At 44.3% G+C, this 24,350-nt stretch overlaps 2 protein-coding genes and 1 non-coding gene across 4 annotated transcripts; 1 reads left to right on the forward strand and 2 right to left on the reverse strand.

Moving 5' to 3' along the window:
- Positions 1-944: 944 nt before the first annotated feature.
- On the reverse strand, positions 945-11,499 carry LOC109745175 (L-type lectin-domain containing receptor kinase IX.1). Of its 2 annotated transcripts, XM_073509391.1 has the most exons (6): positions 7,227-11,499; positions 7,013-7,135; positions 6,606-6,851; positions 6,331-6,466; positions 5,061-5,098; positions 945-1,511 (listed from the first exon to the last, which is right to left on the reverse strand). In XM_073509391.1, exon 1 carries the CDS (start codon positions 9,369-9,371, stop codon positions 7,233-7,235), a length of 2,139 nt encoding a protein of 712 aa, XP_073365492.1. In that variant the 5' UTR covers positions 9,372-11,499; the 3' UTR covers positions 945-1,511; positions 5,061-5,098; positions 6,331-6,466; positions 6,606-6,851; positions 7,013-7,135; positions 7,227-7,232. The 2 variants fall into 2 exon arrangements, with proteins under 2 accessions (XP_073365492.1, XP_073365491.1); XM_073509390.1 differs by having other exon boundaries at positions 7,013-11,499.
- LOC141041864 (L-type lectin-domain containing receptor kinase IX.1-like) lies at positions 1,911-4,718 on the reverse strand. The gene has a single exon (XM_073509389.1). It carries the CDS (start codon positions 4,190-4,192, stop codon positions 2,021-2,023), a length of 2,172 nt encoding a protein of 723 aa, XP_073365490.1. The 5' UTR covers positions 4,193-4,718; the 3' UTR covers positions 1,911-2,020.
- An 858-nt stretch (positions 11,500-12,357) lies between the features above and the next one.
- On the forward strand, positions 12,358-12,430 carry TRNAR-CCG (transfer RNA arginine (anticodon CCG)). Its single transcript has one exon. It is a non-coding gene; the product is annotated as a tRNA-Arg (tRNA).
- Positions 12,431-24,350: the final 11,920 nt, after the last annotated feature.

The following is a 24,350-nucleotide window of genomic DNA, read 5'->3' on the forward strand; positions in this document are numbered from 1 at the left end:
TATAAACATATTTTTAATGTCATCAATTTTTTAGAATGTCTGGACAATTTTTTAAATGTAACTCACATTTTTTGAATGGTAGGAAACATTTTTTTGGGTCCAAAAAAAGGATAATTGTTTAATTATGCAATAGAATTAACATTGTATAAAATTTTCAAAAAATTTCATATACATTTTAATACGTGAACATATTTCTAATGTGACAACCATTCTTTTTATTACTATGAAAGGTAATTTAGAGTTATATAGTCCTCCGGCCCAAACTAACTGTCGCAATGCGTTGGACGGTGAATGGGTTGCGTCAATTAAATGGGCCGAGGTGTAACATTTTTACATTATGTTAACATTTTTTCATATTTGTGGTAAACATTTTCTAAAACAGTGCAATTTAAGTGTAATTAAATATATGCATTTATAATTTTTCAAAAAATATAAAAAAATAAAGGAGAAAGCAAACCAAAAAATAGTGCAGGTTCCTATGTACGTGATTTTTGTTTATGGAAACACTTTGTATTGCTTTGTTTATTGATAAAACTGGTTTTTTCTTTTGATATATTGTATCAATTTATACTTTATATTAAGAGACTGCATGTGATCTAATTTTTTTTCTTATAGATCTGTAAAAGATCAGCACAATGTTATAATATTTATTTTGTTAAATTCTATTTTTTACAAAAGCATATTAATCATGTGTTAAAAGCGTCCATCTGGTATTTAAGAAATGTTCATCATGTATTAAAAGATCCATTGGATATTTAGCAATGTCAGTTTTATATCTTAAAAATTAATGTATTTCAATAGGTTCATCGGGCATAAAATTAAATTTATCCTTTTTTATAATATGTCCGTCGGGTACTGAAAAATGTTTATCATATATTGACAGTTTATTGTGCATTCAGAAAATATTCATCGTAAAGTTTGTCTAAATAGTTGAGAAGAAAAAGTTGATATAACTCACAAGATTTATTTAGACACATAGGAATATGTTCAGATATATCACAAGACTTAATTTCAGGATTTGCGGCGATGCGCATTCAGTGGGAGGAGAAGTTCCCGTCGATGACGAGGTGCCTACGGTGACTTTGTAAATTTCAAGATGATATGCCGGCTCAGTCTTTCGGAGGTGCTCATAGGGGTAGGGTGTGCGTGTGTACGTTCATAGGGGTGAGTGTATGCGCGTGCATATGAGTGCTTGCGTCTGTACCATGTTCTAAAAAAAAAAGAAGATATATTACAAGACTTGTTCCGAAAGTCCACAAAAGATGTTCACACCCCTCGAAAAAATTGTTCCTATAATCCCAAGCAAGTTTTTGCTTCTCCAGCCCTTCGGAGCCAAGGCGCATTGCTGTTTTTCACTCAGTGAATGCTTGAATGTTCAAAGCCATTATAGGAGTGGAAGTCTCCAACTTTAGCAAGCGAAACTGACGCGAAGTGACCGCGGAAAGAGTGTCTCCCCAACATCAGGCTGGAAAAACAGAGTCCGGTGATAAGGACAAGTGTAAAACCAGTGTCTGAAAAAACAGAGTCCAGTGATAAGGACAAGGGCAAAACCAGTGAGAACCAAGTAAGCAAATATATCAGTGTGTGTCATTGTTATAATGTGAGATGAACACAACGAAAACAAGTCCAACCAAACATTGATTAGCTAAAGCTGACGCAGAAAACTATAGCGCACCGATAAGAGCAAAATGCAGTTGCAGATTTTCAAATAGTTGCAGTCAAGAAAATCGTCTGTATGAATGATCTGCTTGTTCTGTGTAATAGATCCATTTAAATGAATCATGTCTCCCCCCCCCCCCCCCCCCCCCCCCCCCCCCAAATAAGAAAACATTTGAAATTTTGCACAGGACTATCCAAAGGAGATATCCTGCTGATTTACTGAATTAGACTATAGTGGGAAACGCAGAGCAGAGACATTTTATTTTCAAGAAATCTAAGCCATACTACAGCCAACAGCCATTTGGTAGTTAAACTTCTAGTGTCACACGCCGTGATAAACTAAACATATAAATGACTAGCACTAGTACTGATGTTTCAGTAGAGAAGAAGATGGCTTGTTTGAACTGGTCGTCGAGGTGCTAGCGTCCGAGGAAATTGTCCTTGTTGTACCAGAGGTTGGTGGCGGCACGCTGGAGCTAGACGACGTCAGCGACGTCGACAGCCCAACTTCGTCACCGAAGGCAAGCGGCGGCGCTGCGTACGTCGGCACTGGCATCTTGGAGGGGAGCACGGGCAGCTGGCTGCAGTTGTGGAGCGTGGCCATGGCTTCCCTGATGGTCGGCCGCGCGGTCGTGTCCGGGTGCGCGCACCACAGCCCGACGACCATCACCCTCTCCACCTCCACTGCGTCGTAGTCGCTGTTGAGCTGCTCATCGGCAGCCTCAAGGATGGCTCCCCGGCCGTACAAGCCCCAGGCCCACTCGACTAGCCGGAAGACGCCGCCGTTCTTGCGCTGCTGGTCCTGGTCAGGTGGGATCATGCTCATCGGCTTCCTGCCGCACGCCACCTCAAGCAACACCACGCCGAAGCTGTACACGTCGGACTCGGCGCTGGCCCTGCCAGTGACGATGCACTGGGGGTCTAAGTAGCCCGGAGTCCCTGAGACTGCGGTCATCGTCTGCGTCCCGGCGGCGTGGTCGACAAGCCTCGCTAGCCCAAAGTCCCCGAGCTTGGCTCCGAAGGACTCGTCGAGCATCACGTTGCTGGGCTTGATGTCCCGGTGCAGCACGCATTGCTCCCACTCCTCGTGGAGGTACAGCAGTGCAGACCCAAGCTCCAGCAATATCTTCATCCTCATCGGCCAAGTGAGGAAGGTGCCCGCCTGCTTGCCATGGAGATGGATGTCGAGGCTGCGGTTCGGCATGAGCTCGTAGACCAGCAGGAGCTCCTCTCGGCCATGGCACCAACCGAGGAGCTGCACCAGGTTCCGGTGGCGCAGCCTGCTTATCACCTTGATCTCCGACTTGTATTCCCTCTTTCCTTGCAGGGAGGACTCATGCTTGGAGAACCTCTTGATGGCCACAGCAAGCCCAGCTGGCTCTCTCAGGTAGCCTCGGTAAACCGCACCAAAGCCACCTTGCCCAAGCTTCTCCTCCGCGGCGAAGTTCCTGGTCGCTTCCACAAGCTCTTGGTATGGGAATCGCCTTGGCCCTGTCCCCATCTCAATCTCCGTCATCGGGTCACCTTCGCCTTCCGAGTCTGTGTAGTGCTCCTCTGTCTCCACGATTCTCTGGCGATGGCGGCGCCGCACTACTAGTGCTGCTGTCGCAGCAAAGAGGAGCACGAGGAACAATGTCGCGCCAGCAGCTGCCCCGGCTATAACTCCAGGGCCCGGCCTTGACGGGGAGGATGTTGGTACTGACGGTGGTGATGGTGGCGGCGGCGGTTCCAACGAAGAGCTGAAGGACCAAGAGCGTAGCTGATGCAGTTCGATGGCGTTGGATGTGGACGCGGAGAAGCCAACGGAGACCTGCTCCGGCAGTGCGCTCTTGAGGTCAACCTTGGAGCTAAGGCTGTAATTCCGGTTCCTCGCTTGGCCGGATCTATCATCACCGACCCATACCGTCACCGCCAAGATGCTGCTAACATTGTCGTACTCGATGACAGCGGTCAGGTTGTCCGTGAGCTCGAAGCTCGGCAGGGTCAGCGTGCTGACCGACCGGAGGGAGCTGACATCGATGCCGATGTGGTCATAGGTCTCACGGGGATCGGACACCACCGTATTGTTGTAGGTGTCAAACTCCACCGCCACGAACCGGCTGTCGCCGGTCGCCACGGCGTCCGCGCTCTGGTTGGTGAGGGCGAGGTTGTAATCGATGCAGCGGGCCGGGAGGCTGGACGGGTAGGCGGCAAGGAAGAAGGCCATCCCTTGGCCCTTGCTGTTGATGTCGCCGGAGATGGCGAACGAGAAGCGGGTGGTGAAGCTGGCCACCTCGCCTGTCGCCTTGTCCCATAGCAGCATCGGCCTGGCGTTGTACGACGCCCGGCCATTGCTGTAGTCGATGTTACCGAACCTGTTGGCGCTGATGTCGATCCATCCGACGCTGAACGACGCGTCGCCTTCGATCTTGATGTCGTTCTGGTCCGCCGAGCTGAAAGTGGAGTAGTTGAAGGACAGGGAGACGACAGGAGCAGGGAGGTAGAAGAAGATGATGAAGAGAGCACAGGTGGTTGCTGTTGAAAAGCCAGCCATCCTAGGCGCCGGTGACAACGAATCCTCAATCCATAAAGTCTGTTATACATAAGGGAAACACCAGGAAGAAGTCAGCCTAGCTACCTGGTAAAATTAGTACTAATTCAATTTCCTAGCTAGTCTAGAACGCTGAAAGCTTCAATCACCTAGTCAACTCCAACTCCTTGACTACTTCCCAGCTAAGGAACTCTGATTTTCTGCGGATTAGCTAAAATGCAGCCTGAGTGCGTTTTTGTTAAAACGCAGCCAATTTCAGGGCCGTGCGATTCATTCTTGATTCATGGTGATCCAGCCGGAGACAGGGACAACGCGAAGGGGAGACGGGTCTGAACTGCACCGAAGGTCGTGGCGGCGACCGGTCAGGCGGCCAGGTTTATGTTAAACCACACCATGAATAATGGTCTATCTATTTGATGTAACATCTTCTAACTCCTGTGTTAAAACAGCTAGAATCTGGTTGAACAAATCAAGCATACTTATTCAAACCACACTACTTTTTAAAGGAAAAAGAGCATTCTTAATTAATACTCCCTCTGTAAAGAAATATAGCGTTTAGATCACTATTTTAGTAATCCAAACGCTTTTATATTTCTTTACGGAGGGAGTACTACGTAACAACGATTCATTCTGTGGAAGCGCCAGGTCAAAGCAAACAAGGTAAAATAAGACACGTACTAAGGACAAACTGACCATACAAACAAGTTGGAACCACCCTGGGGTCCCTGGCAAATGACAAACTTTCAGCTCTATGCATCAGTTAGTCATACCATGAGCATTGCAAAACTTCTGATGTCATTCCGGAGTAAACATTCACACGAGTAAAGCATTATCTGATACTTAATTCAATGAAAAAGAACAATGGACTTACTTGCTATGACGAGATTTCACATATACTCCCCCCATTCCCTATCCAAGGAAAGGGCTAGATTAGTCAAAACTCAGAGCATCCCTGTATTAGAACTGTTTTCAGGATGAAGAGTTGCTAGATCAATGACCTATACCCAACAGTTGCCTGATTCTCAAATAATACTACTCCCTCCGTCCCAAAATAAGTGTCTTAGCTCTAGTATAACTTTGTACTAAGACTAGTACAAAGTTAAGACACTTATTTTGGGACGGAGGAAGTACTAGCTAAGGGAAACTACCCCATGACTCATATTTTTGTTCTGTGTAACAGAACCATTTGAACAAAACGTGCCTACTTGTTCATCATACTATTATGAAAAATGTGAGTCTCGTCATAATAAAGATGTTTAGACAGAAGCAAGAAAACAGACTCAATATACGGATAAACTATCAAGTAATATCGAAAAGAGGATTATTGCTGAGTTATTAAGCTGTAATATAATGGGAAATGCAGAGCAGAGACAAAGAACTTCACTTTCTATTTTCAAGAAATCCATCTAAGCCACACTACACCAACAGCCATTTAGTGGCACAGACATCATTACCTAGCCCCAGTTTTCTCCACGGTGGTTTACATCTTAGTTTGCCAAGTACACAAGAAGAAAGCTCATGCCAGCACTACGTACCCGAGCATTCACAGCGCTGCCCCAAGCTTAGGAAAGAGGTCCCTATGATGAAGCTAAGATATTCTCATAGGCTTGTTGGCTGTGAATTTTCGTCATACATCAAAATGTCGATTAAGAAGTTTGTATGTGCTGTCTATGAAGCAACAATGCCAGTGATTACGTTTGTTGTTTCATCATATCAGCCAGAAATAAGAACCGTTCTAATTCCTAACATTCCTATAAATGCGTATGTTCTTCTGACATTCAATTTAGATGCAAGCATATATTATTTTTTTCATTTTTTATCCAAGGTGACTTTGTTCCCTTGCATGTACATTTTGACAGTAAAATTGGCATGTGACAAATTAATAAACATACATGCAACATACCACAGCTAGGCCTGTAAGGTCAGCTTATTTGAAAGCCTCAATGCCGTAAATGTTCCAATTGTTCATAGAAAAATTTGTTTCAGAAAGCAAATTTAGCATATATTTAGAGATAAATTTGATGCTACTATAAATAAATTGTAGTAATGTAAACACATTGATATATTTACACCTTGATCTAATATATACGATGCAGCCTGCAGAAAATGAAAGAGAACAAAAAGAGTAGCATAAAGAAAACCTTTTTGGCTGCTTACAGCATTCCGTGCCCTTGAATCTTTCAGCCTTTCTGATAAACCAGTGTCTGCTGTCTGCTTGGGCTTTTCTTGCATTGCCATACCATGATGGCCAGAAGCTTCTTGCTCGATTTCCTTCACCTATATAACAATCATTAAGCGTATCAGAACAGGGCTTGGTGTTCCTAATCAACACTAATGTGTCCCTCAAACCATGATTCATCATAAACAAACATTTTTTCTAAAAAAAACGCAAGAAGCAAATTGTATGTCGACTTACTCTTTTAAATCAAACATGCTCCATGGCACGAGGCAAATCTTCAGGGTCCCATCTAAACCGTAACTGAGCTGCAGAAGATCGAGAAGCGCTCCATCGTCTTATCGCTCAGTCTATCAAACAATCAAAACTGTACCAGGTTTTCTGATTATAGACACGCGCAGTGGGTTTCCTGGTGATGCTCGCCCACCAACCATTCTCGGTCTTCTATCTCAGCGTCAAAAGTTACCGTTATGCAAGTGATGGAACCTGGTTCAAAAGTTTATAAACCAGAAGTAAAGTGTGAAATAGTATAAATAGTGTATATAGTAATGATATCTCAACGGACTTAGAAATAAAGGCTGTAGAGCCTGTCCCCCATACTCAAACAAAACAATGTATAAAATAGAGAGTATGACCAGATCACGTACTAGAGCCGGCCGGTGACAGTTAGTAACTTGGAACCATGTTCCACCTGCCTGCTATATATGACAACGAGAGATCACCACATCATCAATCCAACACTCCCGATAACAAATCGAAGTTTTTTTTTCCTAAAATAAAGAAGAGAACAAATCAAACGCACGCCATAACCTAAACAAATGACTAGCACTAGTACTGATGTTTCAGTAGAGAAGAATATGCCTTGTTTTAACTGGTCGTCGAGGTGCTACCACGTCCGTCCGAAGAACTGGTTGTCGTACAAGTGGTGTGCGGTGGGACGCTGGTGCTGGTGGACGATGTCAGCAACGTTGACAGCCCGTCGTCCATGTCCAAGCCGAACGGTGGCTGAGCATATGTCGGCACCGGCATCTTGGAGGGGAGCACCGGCAGCTTGTCGACCTTGGAGTGGAGCTTGGCCATGGCTTCTCTGATGGTCGGCCGCGCGCTCGGGTCCGGGTGTGCACACCACAGCCCGACGACCAGCACCCTCTCCACCTCTGCTGCGTCTAAGTCACCATTCAGCAGCTTGTCGGCGGACTCTAGAATGGCTCCCCGGCCGTACAGCCCCCAAACCCACTCAACCAGCCGGAACACGCCACCGTTCTTTTGTTGCTGGTCCTGATCGGTCGCAGTGAAGCTCATCGGCTTCCTGCCGCACACCACCTCCAGCAGAACCACGCCGAAGCTGTACACGTCTGACTCGGCGCTGGCCCTGCCGGTGACGACACACTGGGGGTCCAAGTAGCCCGGAGTCCCTGAGACTGCGGTCATAGTCTGCGTCCCGGCGGCATGGTCGACAAGCCTTGCGAGCCCGAAGTCGCCCAGCTTAGCTCCAAATGACTCGTCTAGCATCATGTTGCTGGGCTTGATGTCCCGGTGCAGCACGCACTGCTCCCACTCCTCGTGGAGGTAGAGCAGCGCAGACCCGAGTTCCATCACTATCTTCATCCTCATCGGCCATGTGAGGAAGGTGCCCTGCTTGCCATGGAGATGGATGTCGAGGCTGCGGTTGGGCATGAGCTCGTAAACCAGCAGGAGCTCCTCGCGGCCATGGCTCCAGCCGAGGAGCTGCACGAGGTTCCGGTGGCGCAGCCTGCTTATCACCTTGATCTCTGACTTGTACTCCCTCTTTCCTTGCAGGGAAGAATCATGCTTGGAGAACCTCTTAATGGCCACGGGAAGCCCAGCTGGCTCTCTCAGGTAGCCTCGGTAAACCGCACCGAAGCCACCTTGCCCAAGCTTCTCCTCCGCGGCAAAGTTCCTCGTCGCTTCCACGAGCTCGTGGTATGGGAACCGCCTTGGCCCCTTCACCATCTCGATCTCCATCATCGGGTCACCTTCGCCTTCCGAGTCAGTGTGGTACTCATCCGTCTCCACCATTTTTTGTTGATGGTGGCGACGCACAACAAGTGCCACTATAGCGGCGAAGATGAGCACGAGGGACACTGATGCACCAGCAGCTGCCCCGGCTATAACTCCCGGACCCAGCCTTGACAGGGAAGATATTGCTGCTGCTGGCGGCGGCGGCGGTTCCAACGAAGATATGAAGGACCAAGAGTGTAGCTGATGCAGTTCGATGGCGTTGGATGTGGATGCGGAGAAGCCGACCGAGACCTGCTCCGGCAGTGCGCTCTTGAGGTCAACCTTGGAGCGAAGGTTGTAACTCCTGTTTCTTGGCTTGCCTTCGTTATCATCACCGAGCCACACCGTCACTGACAAGATGCTGGAAACATTGTCGTAGTTGATGTCGGCAGTCAGGTTGCCCGTCAGCTCGAAGCTTGGCATAGTCAGTGTGCGCACCGACTGGAGGGAGCTGATGTCGATGCCGATGTGGTCGAAGGTATCGTGGGGGTCAGACACCACCGTATTGTTGAAGGTGTCGAACTCCACCGCCACGAACCGGCTGTCGCCGGCCGCCACGGCATCCGCGCTCTGGTTGGTGAGGGCGAGGTTGTAGTCAGGGCAGCGGGCTGGCAGGCTGGACGGGTAGCCGGCGAGAAAGAAGGCCATGCCTTGCCCCTTGCTGCTGATGTTGCCGGAGATGACGAACGAGAACCGCGTGGTGAAGCTGGCAACCTTGCCGGTTGCCCTGTCCCATAGCAGCATCGCCTGGGCATTGTACGACACCCGGCCATTGCTGTAGTCTATGCTGCCGTACCTGTTGGCGCTGATGTCGACCCATCCAACGCTGAAGGATGCGTCACCTTCGATCTTGATGGCGTTCTGGTCCGCTGAGCTGAATGTGGAGTAGTTGAAGGACAAGGCGATAGCAACAGTAGGAAGGTAGAAGAAGAAGATGAGCAGGAGGAGGAGAGCACAAGTGGTGGATGTCGAAAAGCCAACCATCCTCGCATCGGCGATGGTCACGATGCATCAACTCTATTATACCATGCATAAAGAGAAACGCCAGGAATAAGTCATTCCAGCTAAGAGACTCCTTAGCTTCATTCCAGGTAAGAAACTCAGATTTTCTGCAGATTAGCTAAAATGCAGTCGCCCCCGTTTTCATTAAACTGCAGACGATTTCTAGGTCGGGCGATTCATCCGTGATTCATGATGATCAAGCCGGGGACGGGGACGACACAGAGCGGAGACGAGTCTGAACTGAGCTGAAGATGGTGGTTTCTTTTCTAAATTTCTTCTATCTATTTCTGAACTCTGATACAGATGTACTCCCTCCGTAAACTCTTATATTAGTTTACAGAGGAAGTACTACATATCCTCATGTACAGGCTACTTTTCGTCAAAAAAAAAGCTGAACCAGGCAGCTGTGGGCAGCAGCGACCGGCCAGGCAGCAGCGGTTTCGTTAAACCACGTCATGAATAATGTACTTATATCTATTTGCTGTAACATCTTCTAACTTCTTCTATGTTAAGACAGCTACAATATGGTTGAACAAATCAAGCATACTTGTTCAAACGATACTACTTTTTTAAAGGAAAAAAAAGGAGCATTCTTGATTAGTACTCCTTTGGATCCTACACACCAAGGACAAACTAACAAAACAAGCAAGTTGGAACCACCATGGCAAATGGCAAACTATCAGCTTTAAGCATCAGTTAGTCCGCACATACCATGAACATTGCTAAATTGCTGATGGGTGCTATTTGTGCCATTCCATAAGTAAACATTCACAAGAGTACAGCATTGCACAATACTTAATTCATTGTTCATTGAAAAGAGCAGTGAACTTGATATGCTGAGATTTCACATATATTTTTCCATTCCCCTATCCAAGGAAAGGGGTACATTAGTTAAAACTCAGATCATGCAGGTATTAGGACTGTTTTCAGGATGAGAAATTGCTAGATCAACCCAACAGCTGCCTGATTGTCAAATAGTACTACCCCCGTCCAAAATTATAAGACGTGCCTACCAAAAACGTCTTATAATTTGGGGCAGAGGAAGTACTACACTAGCTAGGGGAAGCTACACAGATCCATTTGAATAAATTATGCCTACTTGTTCACATCATACAATTATGAAATAAAAAATAAAAAATAATGAATAACAGAGATACATTGTGTAAACGTGCTGACTCAAGCAAAAGATGCAATGTTCATACTAATAAAGATGTTTGGACAAGCAAGAAAACATAAGCAATATGCAGATAATAAACTATCCAAAAGGAGAATCCTGCTGATTTGCTGAGCTGGACAGATTATAATGGGTAATGCAGAGCAGACACAAAGCACTGGACCTTTATTCTCTCGATTTTCAGGAAACCTAAGCCGTGCTACAACCAACGCACATTTAGGCACAGACCAGCACTACTTAATCCCAGTTTTGTCCCCAGTGGTTTATTTCTTAGGTTGCCAAAAGTGAAAACGCTGGGAAGGGGGAGGTACAGAAGGAAAAAATGGTTGTACCAGCAATACCCAAACCATTTCCCCAAGCTGAGAAAATATATAGGTCTAGATTATCTTGTGAATACTTCAACTCCTGCCTGACCTGATGATGGATTCTGCACACATACTGATAATCAACCTTCAACATTGCTACAAGATCAAGATCATAGATAGACAGATTAGTACATACATACAGTACATACTACATAACCAAACCATGGATCGTACAGATTTCACAGGTTAAAGAGCTAAGTAGTGGAGTTGATTTGATTAGTGACCTGACCCTCCTGTCCTGGTCAGGGCAAATTTGAAGCTTAAACTTGCTACCTGCGTAGTTGCCGAGCTGCCCTTCAATCCAGACCCGAGCGGCCAGCCGCCGGAGCCTCCCCTCGACGCGCCGCTCCTCCACGGCAAAGAACAGTGACGCCCCCGCCGATCCCTACCCTCGCCTGGCCCTCGTCGGCGGCTCGGTCTCCTACTCCGATGCATTCCTCCCGCGGGGCCGGGGTCGCGGAAGCCAGGCGGTATACGGGCGGCGGTGTCGACGGTGGCCGTCGGCGGCGGAGGATTCCGGTGGGATTTGGGGGAGGGTTGATGACTGGACGGGCCGTGGTTGAGCGGAGCGTATTCCAGTGGGCCCGGGCTACCCGTACCGGGCCTCGTGGCTCAGTTGATTTCGCACTTTTTTTTATTTTCCAGACACGTACACTCACATTTCTCTTTCTTTTTTGCGAGAGAAATTTTTAATCTATTCATCAATCATGGCAGTACAAAGAATACAAGAGGTAATAAAAATTACAACTATGTCTATGGACCACCTAGCGACGACTACAAGCACTGAAGCGAGCCGAAGGCGCGTCGCGGTCATCGCCCCTCCATCAGCGGAGCCGAGCAAACCTTCTTATAGTAAACAGTCGGGAAGTCGTCGTGTTAAGGCCCAAAAGGACCGGCACACCAAAGCGGCAACCACACAAACGAAGATAAACAAAAACTGGATCCAAATAGATCCACCGAAGACCAGCACATTTGAAAGACACACACTCGCTCCCCAGACTTATTTTGAAAAGAAAAATCTCCATACCTTTCTTCATGACATGGATCATATATACGTATACTGAACAAAAAGGAAAAATTACTCCACTTAGTTAAGCTTACACATCTCACAAGAATGGGAGTTTTCTAGTTTACAGGGATTTCAGGATATAATAATTGGTAAATTTTAATGGACATTTCTAAAATAGGAATTTGCAGTTGCTTTGACATAGAAAATTTTGTGGCTTTGTAATTTTGTTGGGACTTGTGACTGTTATAGTCTTTAATTAATATGAGTAGCTGGCAGGATAATCTTCTTGCATGTTTTTGGTAAATTATGTCCTGGAAATTGATTAATTGGGTGCAAAGACTCTCTAGTATTTTAGCCATTTTTGCAGTATGAATTTTCCCATCTGCCTATTATATTCTTTGCTACCGGTAATTACACGATGACCGCGTGGCCTAATGGATAAGGCGCTCGCCTCCGGAGCGGGAGATTCTGGGTTCGAGTCCCAGCGTGGTCGCTTTTTTTTTCTTCCTGATTTGCTCTTTCGTGTCCCGGCGTTTTTGTCTTCGTAACCACTACCCATCAGACATCTGATGCTTTGCATCCTATCAGACCAGTGTTTGGCCGTTGGGATCAGAAACGAGATGGACGTCAGATCTGCTTCTTAGTCCCCACGTTAGATGAGCCCTTTTATAGCGCGATGATTGAGTGCTTCCATATAAGAAACTGATCCCGCGAGCTACGCCCACTCCATGGCTTCTTTCTCTAGACGCCCTTCTTCCACCCTCAAACACTGCTTCCTGGTCGAATGCTTCTCTCCCGACGAAGCAAAAATGGCGCACTTAACCCGTGAGATCGAGTATTGTGGTTTTCATGATGGAGATCGTCATCCTGCTTCCAGTGCGCCAAATCCTTCCTGGTCTGGCATCAGTTTCGAAGCAGGAAGTGATTCTGCAAGTGGTTCAAGTCGTCAGTTCGTCAATCCGCCAGTTGTGAACAATGGCGACGAACAGGTAAAATCCTAGTCTGTACCTTTAAAAAGGGTTTACTTGGGGGGTTTCGGACGTGAATTGGCTGATGCATGATGCCAACATGTGTATTTTCCATCGATTTCCATTATGTATATGGTTTCTGGGATTCACGTATGAGGTGTTGACGAAGGGATAAAAATAATTTTGTGGAAGCATATGTAACAACCAAGGATGCAGTAGGGAAAGTAGGTGGAAGCTATGAATGTGTTATTTTATTCTATCAGAAGCATAAAGTAATTTTTGTGCTTTGCATCCGTTAGACTTTTGTGTAGAAGCAAGATGCACATTTGATGGTTGTTAAACTTGCGATGAGAAGTGTCCATGTGTGCTTGAAAATGGGCAATATTTACAGTTTTAGTCTTCGGAAATGCATGATGCACTTGTATATAGTGTTAGAAGCATCCGTTTTGAGCTAATGAAGCATGCAAGGGCAGTGGTGTATGTGCACTTACAGTATTGTAATGTCTTTTTGACAGGATGAAGTGATGGAAGACGGTGAAGAAGACGAAAATGTACAGGCTTCTGGAGATGCATCATCAGTCAGACCAAAAAGCGCCCTATGTTGGTATGGTGTTCGACACTGTCGAGGAAGCTCAGAAGTTTTATAATGAATATGCCAAGAAGCAAGGTTTTGGGACAAGGATTGCGGGCACAAAAAGGACCCAGAAAAAGGGTTGTGACTTTAAATCAGAAGGGAGTTTGAGTGTGAGTTTGAGTGTGCTCATGCAAGAAAGGGGGATGGTGATGTAGGAGGCAAGCATGCAGGATGTGATCCTGAGATGCAGGATGCAGCTGATGTTTTAGCAGAAGGATGTAACAAGGAGCAAGATTTTGGTAGAAAGAAAATTGCTGCAAAAAAGGAATAGGAACAGGGTAAATAGGCATGACTGCAAAGCGAGAATGGCAGTTGGGCTCAGGGGTGGAAAATGGGAAGTGACGGTATTCCAAGAAGAGCATACACACCCCTTGATGAGTAGGGATGAATGGACCATGTATTACACATCACACAGGAAAGTGCTGTATGAAGACTACATGTTTCTGAAGACACTACATAACCGCAACATACCCACCTCTCTGATTATGGCTACACTTGGAGATTTGCATGGTGGTCATGGGAACCTACCATATACTGATAGAGATGTTGCGAACATTCGAACTAAGTGGAGGAATGAGGTGTCTCTGAAAGATATGGCAAAAACGTGTGAATATTTTGAGAAGCTTCATGCTGAGAGTCCACGTTTCTTCTATGCAAAGCAAACAAACAGTAATGAAGCAATGAGAGCACTTTTTTTGGGTTGGCGGACGGACCAGAGAGGCATACAAGAAATTCAACGATTGCGTATTTTTTCATACAACCTTCTGTACAAACCGATATGATATGGCTTTTGCCCCAATCGTGGGGATCAACAACCACATGCAAACCATAATGTTGGGGTGTGCATTGCTTCCGGATGAAAAAATTGGAACTTTCAAGTGGGTTTTTGAGAAGTGGATGGATGCTATGGGTCATGTACAACCCGGATGCATATTGACGGACCAGGATCAACAGATGGCAGCAGCTATAAAGGCAGTGATGCCTATGACGGTTCATAGATGTTGCAAGTGGCACATACTGAAGATTGCAAAGGAAAAACTTGGTATGTTGTTCAGGACCCGGGATGGTTTTGAAGAGGAATTCTATCATTGTGTTAACGTGACTGACACGGTTGAGGAATTTGAGAAAGCATGGCAGGAGATGGTGTTGAAGCATGATTTGGTCCAGCACACTCATGTAAATAACATGTGGAGCTGCAGGGACACATGGGCACCAGTGTACTCCAACAAAAACTTCTTCCCGTTCACTGGAACAACGGGTAGGTCTGAGGGATTGAACTCGTTCTTCAAGAAGCTTGTACACCCACATGACTTAGTTTGGCAGTTTGTCAAGTAGTACGATTTCATACAGGAAACGAGGCTAGACCGGGAGGATAATGTTGGATTCCTTGGGGAGGCCACTGGTGCACCATTATGGTCCAGGTATGGAGTTTACAGTTATTCTCGACACGTTACCATCACCTTGCTTCTGATATGTACAGAGTTAGCTTCTGATATGTTGTTTGATTGCTTGTGTTATGTAAATTGATTGCTTCATTTTGTAGGGGTAGTCGCTTTTTGCGTCCTGTAAGCCATTGTGTAGGTACAAAATTGAGGAACAAGCGTCCAAGTTTTACACCAGGGCTGTATTTGACAAGTTCAAGCAAATGATGCAGGAGATAACAGCACTGATGATTACTCCCGTCGGAGGTAATCCACACCAGTTTGAACTTTGTCGTAGTGATCCTAGATGCAAAAAAGTCCGAGTTGTTGTTGTTGAACCAGATGGTAGCTCATATGACTGTTCTTGCAACCGATTCCACATGAATGGGGTATTGTGCCATCACATTCTGAAGGTTATGATTCATACAAATGTGCAAGCAATTCCAGAAAAATATTTGATTTTTAGGTGGTCTGAGGAGGCTACCATTCGGCCTGTTAGAAGCAAGATTGTTTGTTCAGATGTGCCAGAGACAAATACTTTACGATACAACGAGTTGTGCGTAAAGATGGCTACCCTTGCATCAGATGCATGCTTTGGTTCTGAAACAATACAAGATTGTTGATGGTGGGGTGGATGAGTTAAGCATGCTAGTGTGGAAGTTTAGGTTGTCAGGTGGATTGCCTGAGAAAGAAGCGCCACAACCAGAAGCTATAGCCTGCAGGAATTTGAATAATCCTCCAAAATCTGCGAAAAAGGGGAGACCAAAAGAGAAAGAGAAGAGGAGGAAGCCGTTGGTCGAGCTGCGACAGGAGAATGCCAAGAAAGAAGCAAAGAAGAAGAGTTTGTGCTCGTACTGTCGCGAGGATTGGCACAACAAGGCTAGGTTCCCATATTTGGTGCTCGAAATCCAACAGCAAAAGGAAGAAGCGGAGAGGCTGAGACGAGAGACGGATCTCACCTTGTGAAACTAGTTATCTGAGGGTCTTTGATTAAGCTACCGATGAACCATAATCGTTTTTGTCTAGGTGGTAATAAGTGTTGCACGGCCTTACTTTTTGCCTTATTTGTAAGAACATGTGAACTATTTGGTTGATGAACTGGTACTTGATATCATCCAATACCAGATTTTTTGACATGTTTGTGTTTCAAATGTTAAGCATGATAATGTATGTTGGATGTTAGTACCAAATGTTTATGAAGCACTGCAATCTAGTGCAATGCTTAGATTGCTATAATATCATGTATGGATGAGAACTGGAAACACGGCACTACGTATGCCATTGGCGAAGTATGTGAACCTGTCCAAGCTACGGGTGTCCTGAAAAATAGCATGTGTTCTATAGTAGGTTATGTAGTATCAAGGTATTCAGGTGCATGTAGCATTGGAATTGGAAGCAAAGTTAGTGTTATAGAGATGCTTGTGTAATAGGGTACTGGAGCATTTCATATGTTTGTGAACTGCTCACTAGTTTAGACATGAGAAGCATGGAGTATTGGTCACAGAAGCACACATGGAAACATGTGCGAGCATTGCATGGAAAGTGAACGATACATTACGACTTCAGGTGAAAAAAAGAACTAGTTGAATGTATAAACCTGATGATTCAGTAGACATTTGATGGTGCTAAACAAAGTAGATGTTGTAGTTCGGTTCACTAGAAGAAGCAAAAATACTAGTCATGTATCACTGCATGTCATTACATAGTGGAAACACACATAGCGGGTACAGCTATGTAATGAACCGAATTTGGTAGGGCCTGGATGGCAGCAAGCAAGAATCTCATTTCTTCCTCTTCAACCCATAGTGAGGATCTCATTTCTTCCTCTTCAACACCCATCTTGGATCTTGTTTGTTGAACTCGGAAGTAAGGATCATTTGCGTGAGATGTACGCGATGGTTGTAGGTGTCCTGCGTGCAACAAACACGGTGAGTTTAAAGCAAATGCATTTTCAGGTGTGGAAGCATGTGAAGTCAGGTTGCGATGCATTACCATGGAAAAGTCTGTCATATTCTTCCCATCCCAATGCTTCATGAAGAGCATCGCGAAGACTCCACAATAAAAGCTAGCAAAAGCAGGATGCATGATGAGCACAGATTGTGTGATTATGATTTCATAATTATTTTTTACCAAACTTACTTTGTTTTCTGTTGAGGACAATCAGGAGGGTTGAAACACGTGAATTCGCTGAAATTCTTCTTGGGGAAAGCATTTGACATGGTCATTAGTTTGACGAAATTGGTGACCTGAAGCCACGTATGCATGAGAATGTTCAAAACTTGGTAAGCCGTAACACTTAAAAATGATTTATTGACACAAGGAAACTAACCAGATTATTTGAAATCTCGTATGCTTCATCAGATTTGAGTTTCTTGTTGGATTCGAAGATGTTGATCTATTTATGAAGAAGGTTGATGCAACATAGGATCCAATGGTCTTTGTGAGGGATGAGAAGTACAGCTGCAATTCCAATGACGGAACAATAAACACATTAGGAACAATGAACAACTAGGTGCAACTACGAAATTGTTTTTTTTGGATAGTTGTAGCATATATAATAATGTGTAACCTCTTTTAGTATAGAAGCATGGAAAACATGGAGTATGCTTACCAGATCCTTTGATTTCAGTGACCCCTCTTTGTATTCTTTGTTGAATTCTCGAAGGCAGGTGTTTGGGCCAAAATCTTGCTCGGGTACTGCTAGTTTGGACTTTTCAAATGGTCGAAAAAGTTCATGTCACACAACAAGTGAGACAAGTGCAAGGGAAGGGAGGATATATAGCAACGGAGGATGGAATGTACTTACAGTGAAGAATTGTGAGAATGCATATTTGGTGGGGATAGGTGAGCCACTTGGTGTCCACAAAATAACAAGGTTAAAGTGTCGAATGTAGAGCTCCATGACATGGGTGTCAATTTTGCCACGAGGCTTTAGTGAATTCCGGAAGTCCTCGTATGATACATAGTGTTGGCCTGGTTCTAACCTGTTGTTGTGGTTTGTGCATCTGGTGTGGGGACATCTATATCTTGTGCTTCGCGAGCTGGAGGTGGTTGTTGTGCTATTTGGGTCCAAGTCTCACCAGGTTGGAGAAGACTGCAAGATGGAACTTCCATGGCATCTATGAGCCTCTGCCTTCTTTCCTGGGCAGCAGTGTCTTGGTTCAAACAAGGCATTGTTGTTGAATAAGTGACCTGGTTATTGTGGGTTGCTTTCCCCCTACTTTGCTCCACCTCGTATGCATATGCAGTAGCTTCCTGCCAAAACCTAGTGTTGGGTGTCACCTTTGAACTACTTCCTTGAGCTTTTTCAACATTAGAAGCATCGACTACCCGGGGGGAGGGGGTGATGAAAAGGCAGCAATGTTTGTAGCCTGGTCTTTAGTAGCAGCAATAGCATCTTGCGCGAAGTCAGACATGCGCTTCGCATGCTTTTTATTGAGCTATGATGTGGCTCTTGCAATATCTTGAGCCCATAAAACTTTGTGTTTCTCGAAAATTGGAATTAGGAATTCAGGTAGCTCATGCATGAGGACATGATGATGTTGTCATTAGCATCGTGTGTGCATGGTGGTTGTTTCATGGAAGCATATAAAGTAAACGATTGCGACATTTATGATTGTAGGAAGAAGCATAAGTACATGTCTAGAATAGTGTTTTGTTGGAGATAATAAATAGAAACGGTTGTTGTGAAGATATCGTGGGATTTTTTGAATGCAAAAGAAATGAAAGCTGGGAGCATGGTACAAAAAGCCATGACAACTAAGAAACTTGTTTTAGGGGAGCACAAGGGTGAACAAAAATCATAGGGGTCTGATGAAATCATAAAACATACAATATTGAATTTGACATCATAGAAGTCCGAAGCAGAAAATTGTTGAGTAGAAACAAGTATGTTTGAGAAATACTGGTGGCATACATTAGAATGGGTGCCAGGAAATTTTGGGTCTTTGCCATGCATGTCCTACCATGGAGCACGAAAACATGATTAGAAAACATAGATTACAGTTTGTACAAAGTATGACAGGTTGAAAGCTACAAAATGAGTACTATTCTCGGAGGGTACCTCTGGCAGTTGGTTTGTAGACGCCGGTGGATGCTCCGGTATAACATGCGGCTCATGTGGTTGGTCTTCCAATATTGCCGGTTGGATAGCATAGGGGGTCATATGGAATGGGCGGAACTGCGAAAACGAGTTGTTAGCAAAAATACAATATGTGTGAAGCAAATCATCAATTACTTGGCGTCATCGTTTTGATTAGCATGATGAAGCAGCTAATAAAATGGTGGAAACATGGTTTATTTAGTCTTACTGGGCGTGCGCCGTATGTGTTGGAGTTGACATCAAGTCTACTTCTATCGTGCTCGATGACAAATTTGAAGTCATCATCTGTCACATGGGATGCTCTGGGAAGCGATTAGTCTATGCGATGCAACGACAAAGATGACTCAGGGAAGTCGAGGTGGTCCATGTATATAATCTGCGTAAGAAAGATTGGGAAAACACAAGAATTAAAAATAAGAAAGTAGCCAGGGGACTAACAAATGAAGCCGCAGAGATTAGTGAGCGTACAGCGACCACGGGTAAGCAGCTCCAACCCATATTTTTTTAAGGTTCCATCCAATATAGCTTTTTTATTTTTCTTCTGAAATTCAGCAATATGATACATGTCATTTTTAAGAATGAGTTCTCCCCATGTGTACTCGCAAACCTCCGAAGAAACTTCAAGGCTGCCAAGAAACTTCAAAGGCAACATATTTCCAGTTCCAGGGGCAAGCTGAGTAGCCAGTGCTACTAGGAAAAAGGTCCTAAATAAGGTCTCTTCGTCCAGGCTTTCTTCTTTTTCTTTTTCGAGCAGACCGGCTGCATAGTCTATGGGCGCCCTTCTACCATGATCATACTCTATCTTGTAGAATTCACGGTGGGCTGATTCTTGGTGCTTACTTGTGATCACAACAGGTCTGGTACCAGGAGGAAGGCCGAGAGCTTGGTCAACCATATCTTTGTTGAAAAGAATACTAGTATTGTTGCTGTGATTCCTAAATTCGCATAGCACCGGGTCAATTCTATCTATTATCCACTCAAGCAGAGATTCAGGAGCTGAGAAGGATCCAACATTCAGAAGATTAGCCCAGCCTCGATTGCAGATGAGTTCTTTCCACTTTTCATCCATACCTATGACAAGATCATGTAACCTTCCAGCCGCATATCGGCTCTTCAACATGCATTGGGGTTCGTCCTCTTTCATTGTCGCGGGTCAACTAAAAACATAAAGAAAATTACTTTGTTAGTAAACCTTAATAAAGTGTTTTAAGTGGAAGCAAACTTTTAGCTGTATGAAACAAAATGAATTTATTAATGAAAAAAGTGTACTGGGTGCATTTCTCCTGTTACTTGGAAGCAGAATATGGATGCACGGTAATAAGAAGCAAAATTTTAGCTGAATGAAACAAATTGAATATATAGTGTGGAAGCACGAGTAGTATGAAGCATGAGACAGTGTACTGGGTACATCAGTACTATTACTTGGAAGCATCCTGTGGATGAAAGCAAGTCAGAAGCATGAAAAATGTGAACTGGGTGCATCATTAGTCTTGCTTGGAAGCTCGATTTTTTTTAAAATGAAATGAAAACAAATATTGCCGCCAAATGGGGAGGCATATCTCTTGAGTAGGAAGCACACATAATGTTTGCTATCCCAAAATTTATTATTTTCTAATTATTATCTGACCTAATAGATGAAGAGCAGACCTATATATGCACACAATGAACACATGAACCAATTAGTACTATGTAGATTACGCATTACATACCTAAATGCAAAAATTGGCATTACAAAACATCGAACATGGTTGTAGATGGAAGTAGGCACAGATGTAATCACACGCCTGGGGAAGGGGTTGGGTATTTTGTCGCGGTACAATACCTTTGATTCTGAGCAGAGGGACTTCGAAGAGGGGAGAAACAGAAGCGAAATCCTGGTATTTCGTCGGGGGAGGGGAAGATGGATGGTAGTAGAGGCCCCAATCGAGATGTAGATGGGGCGCACCACCCCCTGGTAACCCACAAGTATAGGGGATCGCAACAGTTTTCGAGGGTAGAGTATTCAACCCAAATTTATTGATTCGACACAAGGGGAGCCAAAGAATATTCTCAAGTATTAGCAGTTGAGTTGTCAATCAACCACACCTGGAAAACTTAATATCTGCAGCAAAGTATTTAGTAGCAAAGTAGTATGGAAGTAACGGTAACGGTGGCAAACGTAACAATAGCAGTTTTGTAGTAATTGTAACAGTGGCAACGGTAAAGTAACTAAGCAAAGATCAATATGTAAAAAGCTCATAGGCATTGGATCAGTGATGGATAATTATGTCGGATGCGATTCCTCATGCAACAGTTATAACATAGGGTGACACAGAACTAGCTCCAGTTCATCAATGTAATGTAGGCATGTATTCCGAATATAGTCATACGTGCTTATGGAAAAGAACTTGCATGACATCTTTTGTCCTACCCTCCCGTGGCAGCGGGGTCCTATTGGAAACTAAGGGATATTAAGGCCTCCTTTTAATAGAGTACCGGACCAAAGCATTAACACTTAGTGAATACATGAACTCCTCAAACTACGGTCATCACCGGGAGTGGTCCCGATTATTGTCACTTCGGGGTTACCGGATCATAACACATAGTAGGTGACTAATGACTTGCAAGATAGGATCAAGAACTCACATATATTCATGAAAACATAATAGGTTCAGATCTGAATCCATGGCACTCGGGCCTTAGTGACAAGCATTAAGCATAGCAAAGTCATAGCAACATCAATCTCAGAACATAGTGGATACTAGGGATCAAACCCTAACAAAACTAACTCGATTACATGATAAATCTCATCCAACCCATCACCGTCCAGCAAGCCTACGATGGAATTACTCACGCACGGCGGTGAGCATCATGAAATTGGTGATGGAGGAAGGTTGATGATGACGGCGGCGACGGATTCTCCTCTCCGGAGCCCCGAACGGACTCCAGATCAGCCCTCCCGAGAGAGTTTAGGGCTTGGCGGCGGCTCCGTATCGTAAAACGCGATGAATCCTTCTCTCTGATTTTTTTCTCCCCGAACGTGAATATATGGAGTTGGAGTTGAGGTCGGTGGAGCCTCAGGGGGCCCACCAGACAGGGGGCGCGCCCCCCATCCTCGAGGACAGGGTGTGGGCCCCCTGGTGTTGATTCTTTCGGCAGTATTTTTTATAAATCCAAAAATATTCTTGGTGAAGTTTCAGGTCATTCCGAGAACTTTTATTTCTGCACAACAATAACACCATGGCAATTCTGCTGAAAACAGCGTCAGTCCGGGTTAGTTCCATTCAAATCATGCAAGTTAGAGTCCAAAACAAGGGCAAAAGTATTGGGAAAAGTAGATACGATGGAAACGTATCAACTCCTTCAAGCTTAAACCTTTGCTTGTCCTCAAGCAATTCAGTTGATAAACTGAAAGTGATAAAGAAAAACTTTTACAAACTCTGTTTGCTCTTGTTGTTGTAAATATGTAAAGCCAGCATTCAAGTTTTCAGCAAAGATTATGAACTAACCATATTCACAATAACATTTAGGTCTCATGTTTACTCATATCAATGGCATAATCAACTAGCGAGCAATAATAGCAAATCTCGGATGACAACACTTTCTCAAAACAATCATAATATGATATAACAAGATGGTATCTCGCTAGCCCTTTCTGAGACCGCAAAACATAAATGCAGAGCAGCTCTGAAGATCAAGGACTGACTAAACATTGTAATTCATGGTAAAAGAGATCCAGCCATAGTTATACTCAATGTAAATTAATAGTAATGGATGCAAATGACAGCGGTGCTCCCCAACTGGTGCTTTTTAATAAGAGGATAATGACTCAACATAAAAGTAAATAGATAGGCCCTTCGCAGAGGGAAGCAGGGATTTGTAGAGGTGCCAGAGCTCAATTTTTGAAATAGAGATAAATAATATTTTGAGTGGCATACTTTCATTGTCAACATAACAACCGAGAGATCTCGATATCTTCCATGCTACACACATTATAGGCGGTTCCCAAGTAGAATGGTAAAGTTTATACGCCCCCACCACCAACAAGCAACAATCTGTGGCTTGCCCGTAACAACGGGTGCCTACAACTAACAACAATCCTGGGGGAGTTTTGTTTGCAATTATTTTGATTTGGTTTGAGCATGGGACTGGCATCCCGGTGACCAGCCATTTTCTCGTGAGTGAGGAGCGGAGTCCACTCCTCTTGAGAATAACCCGCCTAGCATGGAAGATACATACAACCCTAGTTGATACATGAGCTATTCGAGCATACAAAACAGAATTTCATTTGAAGGTTTAGAGTTTGGCACATACAAATTTACTTGGAACGGCAGGTAGATACCGCATATAGAAAGGTATGGTGGACTCATATGGAATAACTTTGGGGTTTATGGAAGTGGATGCACAAGCAGTATTCCCGCTTAGTACAAGTGAAGGCTAGAAAGAGACTGGGAAGCGACCAACTAGAGAGCGACAATAGTCATGAACATGCATTAAAATTAATCAACAATGAGTGCAAGCATGAGGAGGATATAATTCACCATGAACATAAATATCGTGGAGGCTATGTTGATTTTGTTTCAACTACATGTGTGAACATGTGCCAAGTCAAGCCACTCGAATCGTTCAAAGGAGGATACCACCCTATCATACCACATCACAACCATTTTAATAGCATGTTGGCATGCAAGGTAAACCATTATAAACTCCTAGCTAATTAAGCATGGCATGAGCAACTATAATCTCTAATTGTCATTGCAAACATGTTTCATTCATAATAGGCTGAATCAGGAACGATGAACTAATCATATTTACAAAAACAAGAGAGGTCGAGTTCATACCAGCTTCTCTCATCTCAATCAGTCCATCATATATCGTCATTATTGCCTTTCACTTGCACGACCGAACGGTGTGGATAATAATAATAATGCACGTGCATTGGACTAAGCTGGAATCTGCAAGCATTTAATTCAAGGGAGAAGACAAGGTAATATGGGCTCCTGGCTAATTCAACAATAATGCATATAAGAGCCACTTCAACATTTTCATTATGGTCTTCTCCTCTCGACCCCCAAAGAAAGGAAGGAAATAAAACTATTTACACGGGAAAGCTCCCAACAAGCAAAAGAAGAACGAGAAATATTTTTGGGTTTTCTTTTAATTACTACTACTACAGGCATGGAAAGTAAACTAGCTAAAAGCTACAACTATTTTTTTGGCTTTTCTTAAGGTTATTCAAGCACACAAGAAGAAAGTGAGAAAAAGGAAAATAAACTAGCATGGATAGTACAATGAAAAAGTATGAGCAC

Source organism: Aegilops tauschii, chromosome 2, assembly GCF_002575655.3.
Source record: "Aegilops tauschii subsp. strangulata cultivar AL8/78 chromosome 2, Aet v6.0, whole genome shotgun sequence".
NCBI classification, from domain to species: domain Eukaryota; kingdom Viridiplantae; phylum Streptophyta; class Magnoliopsida; order Poales; family Poaceae; genus Aegilops; species Aegilops tauschii.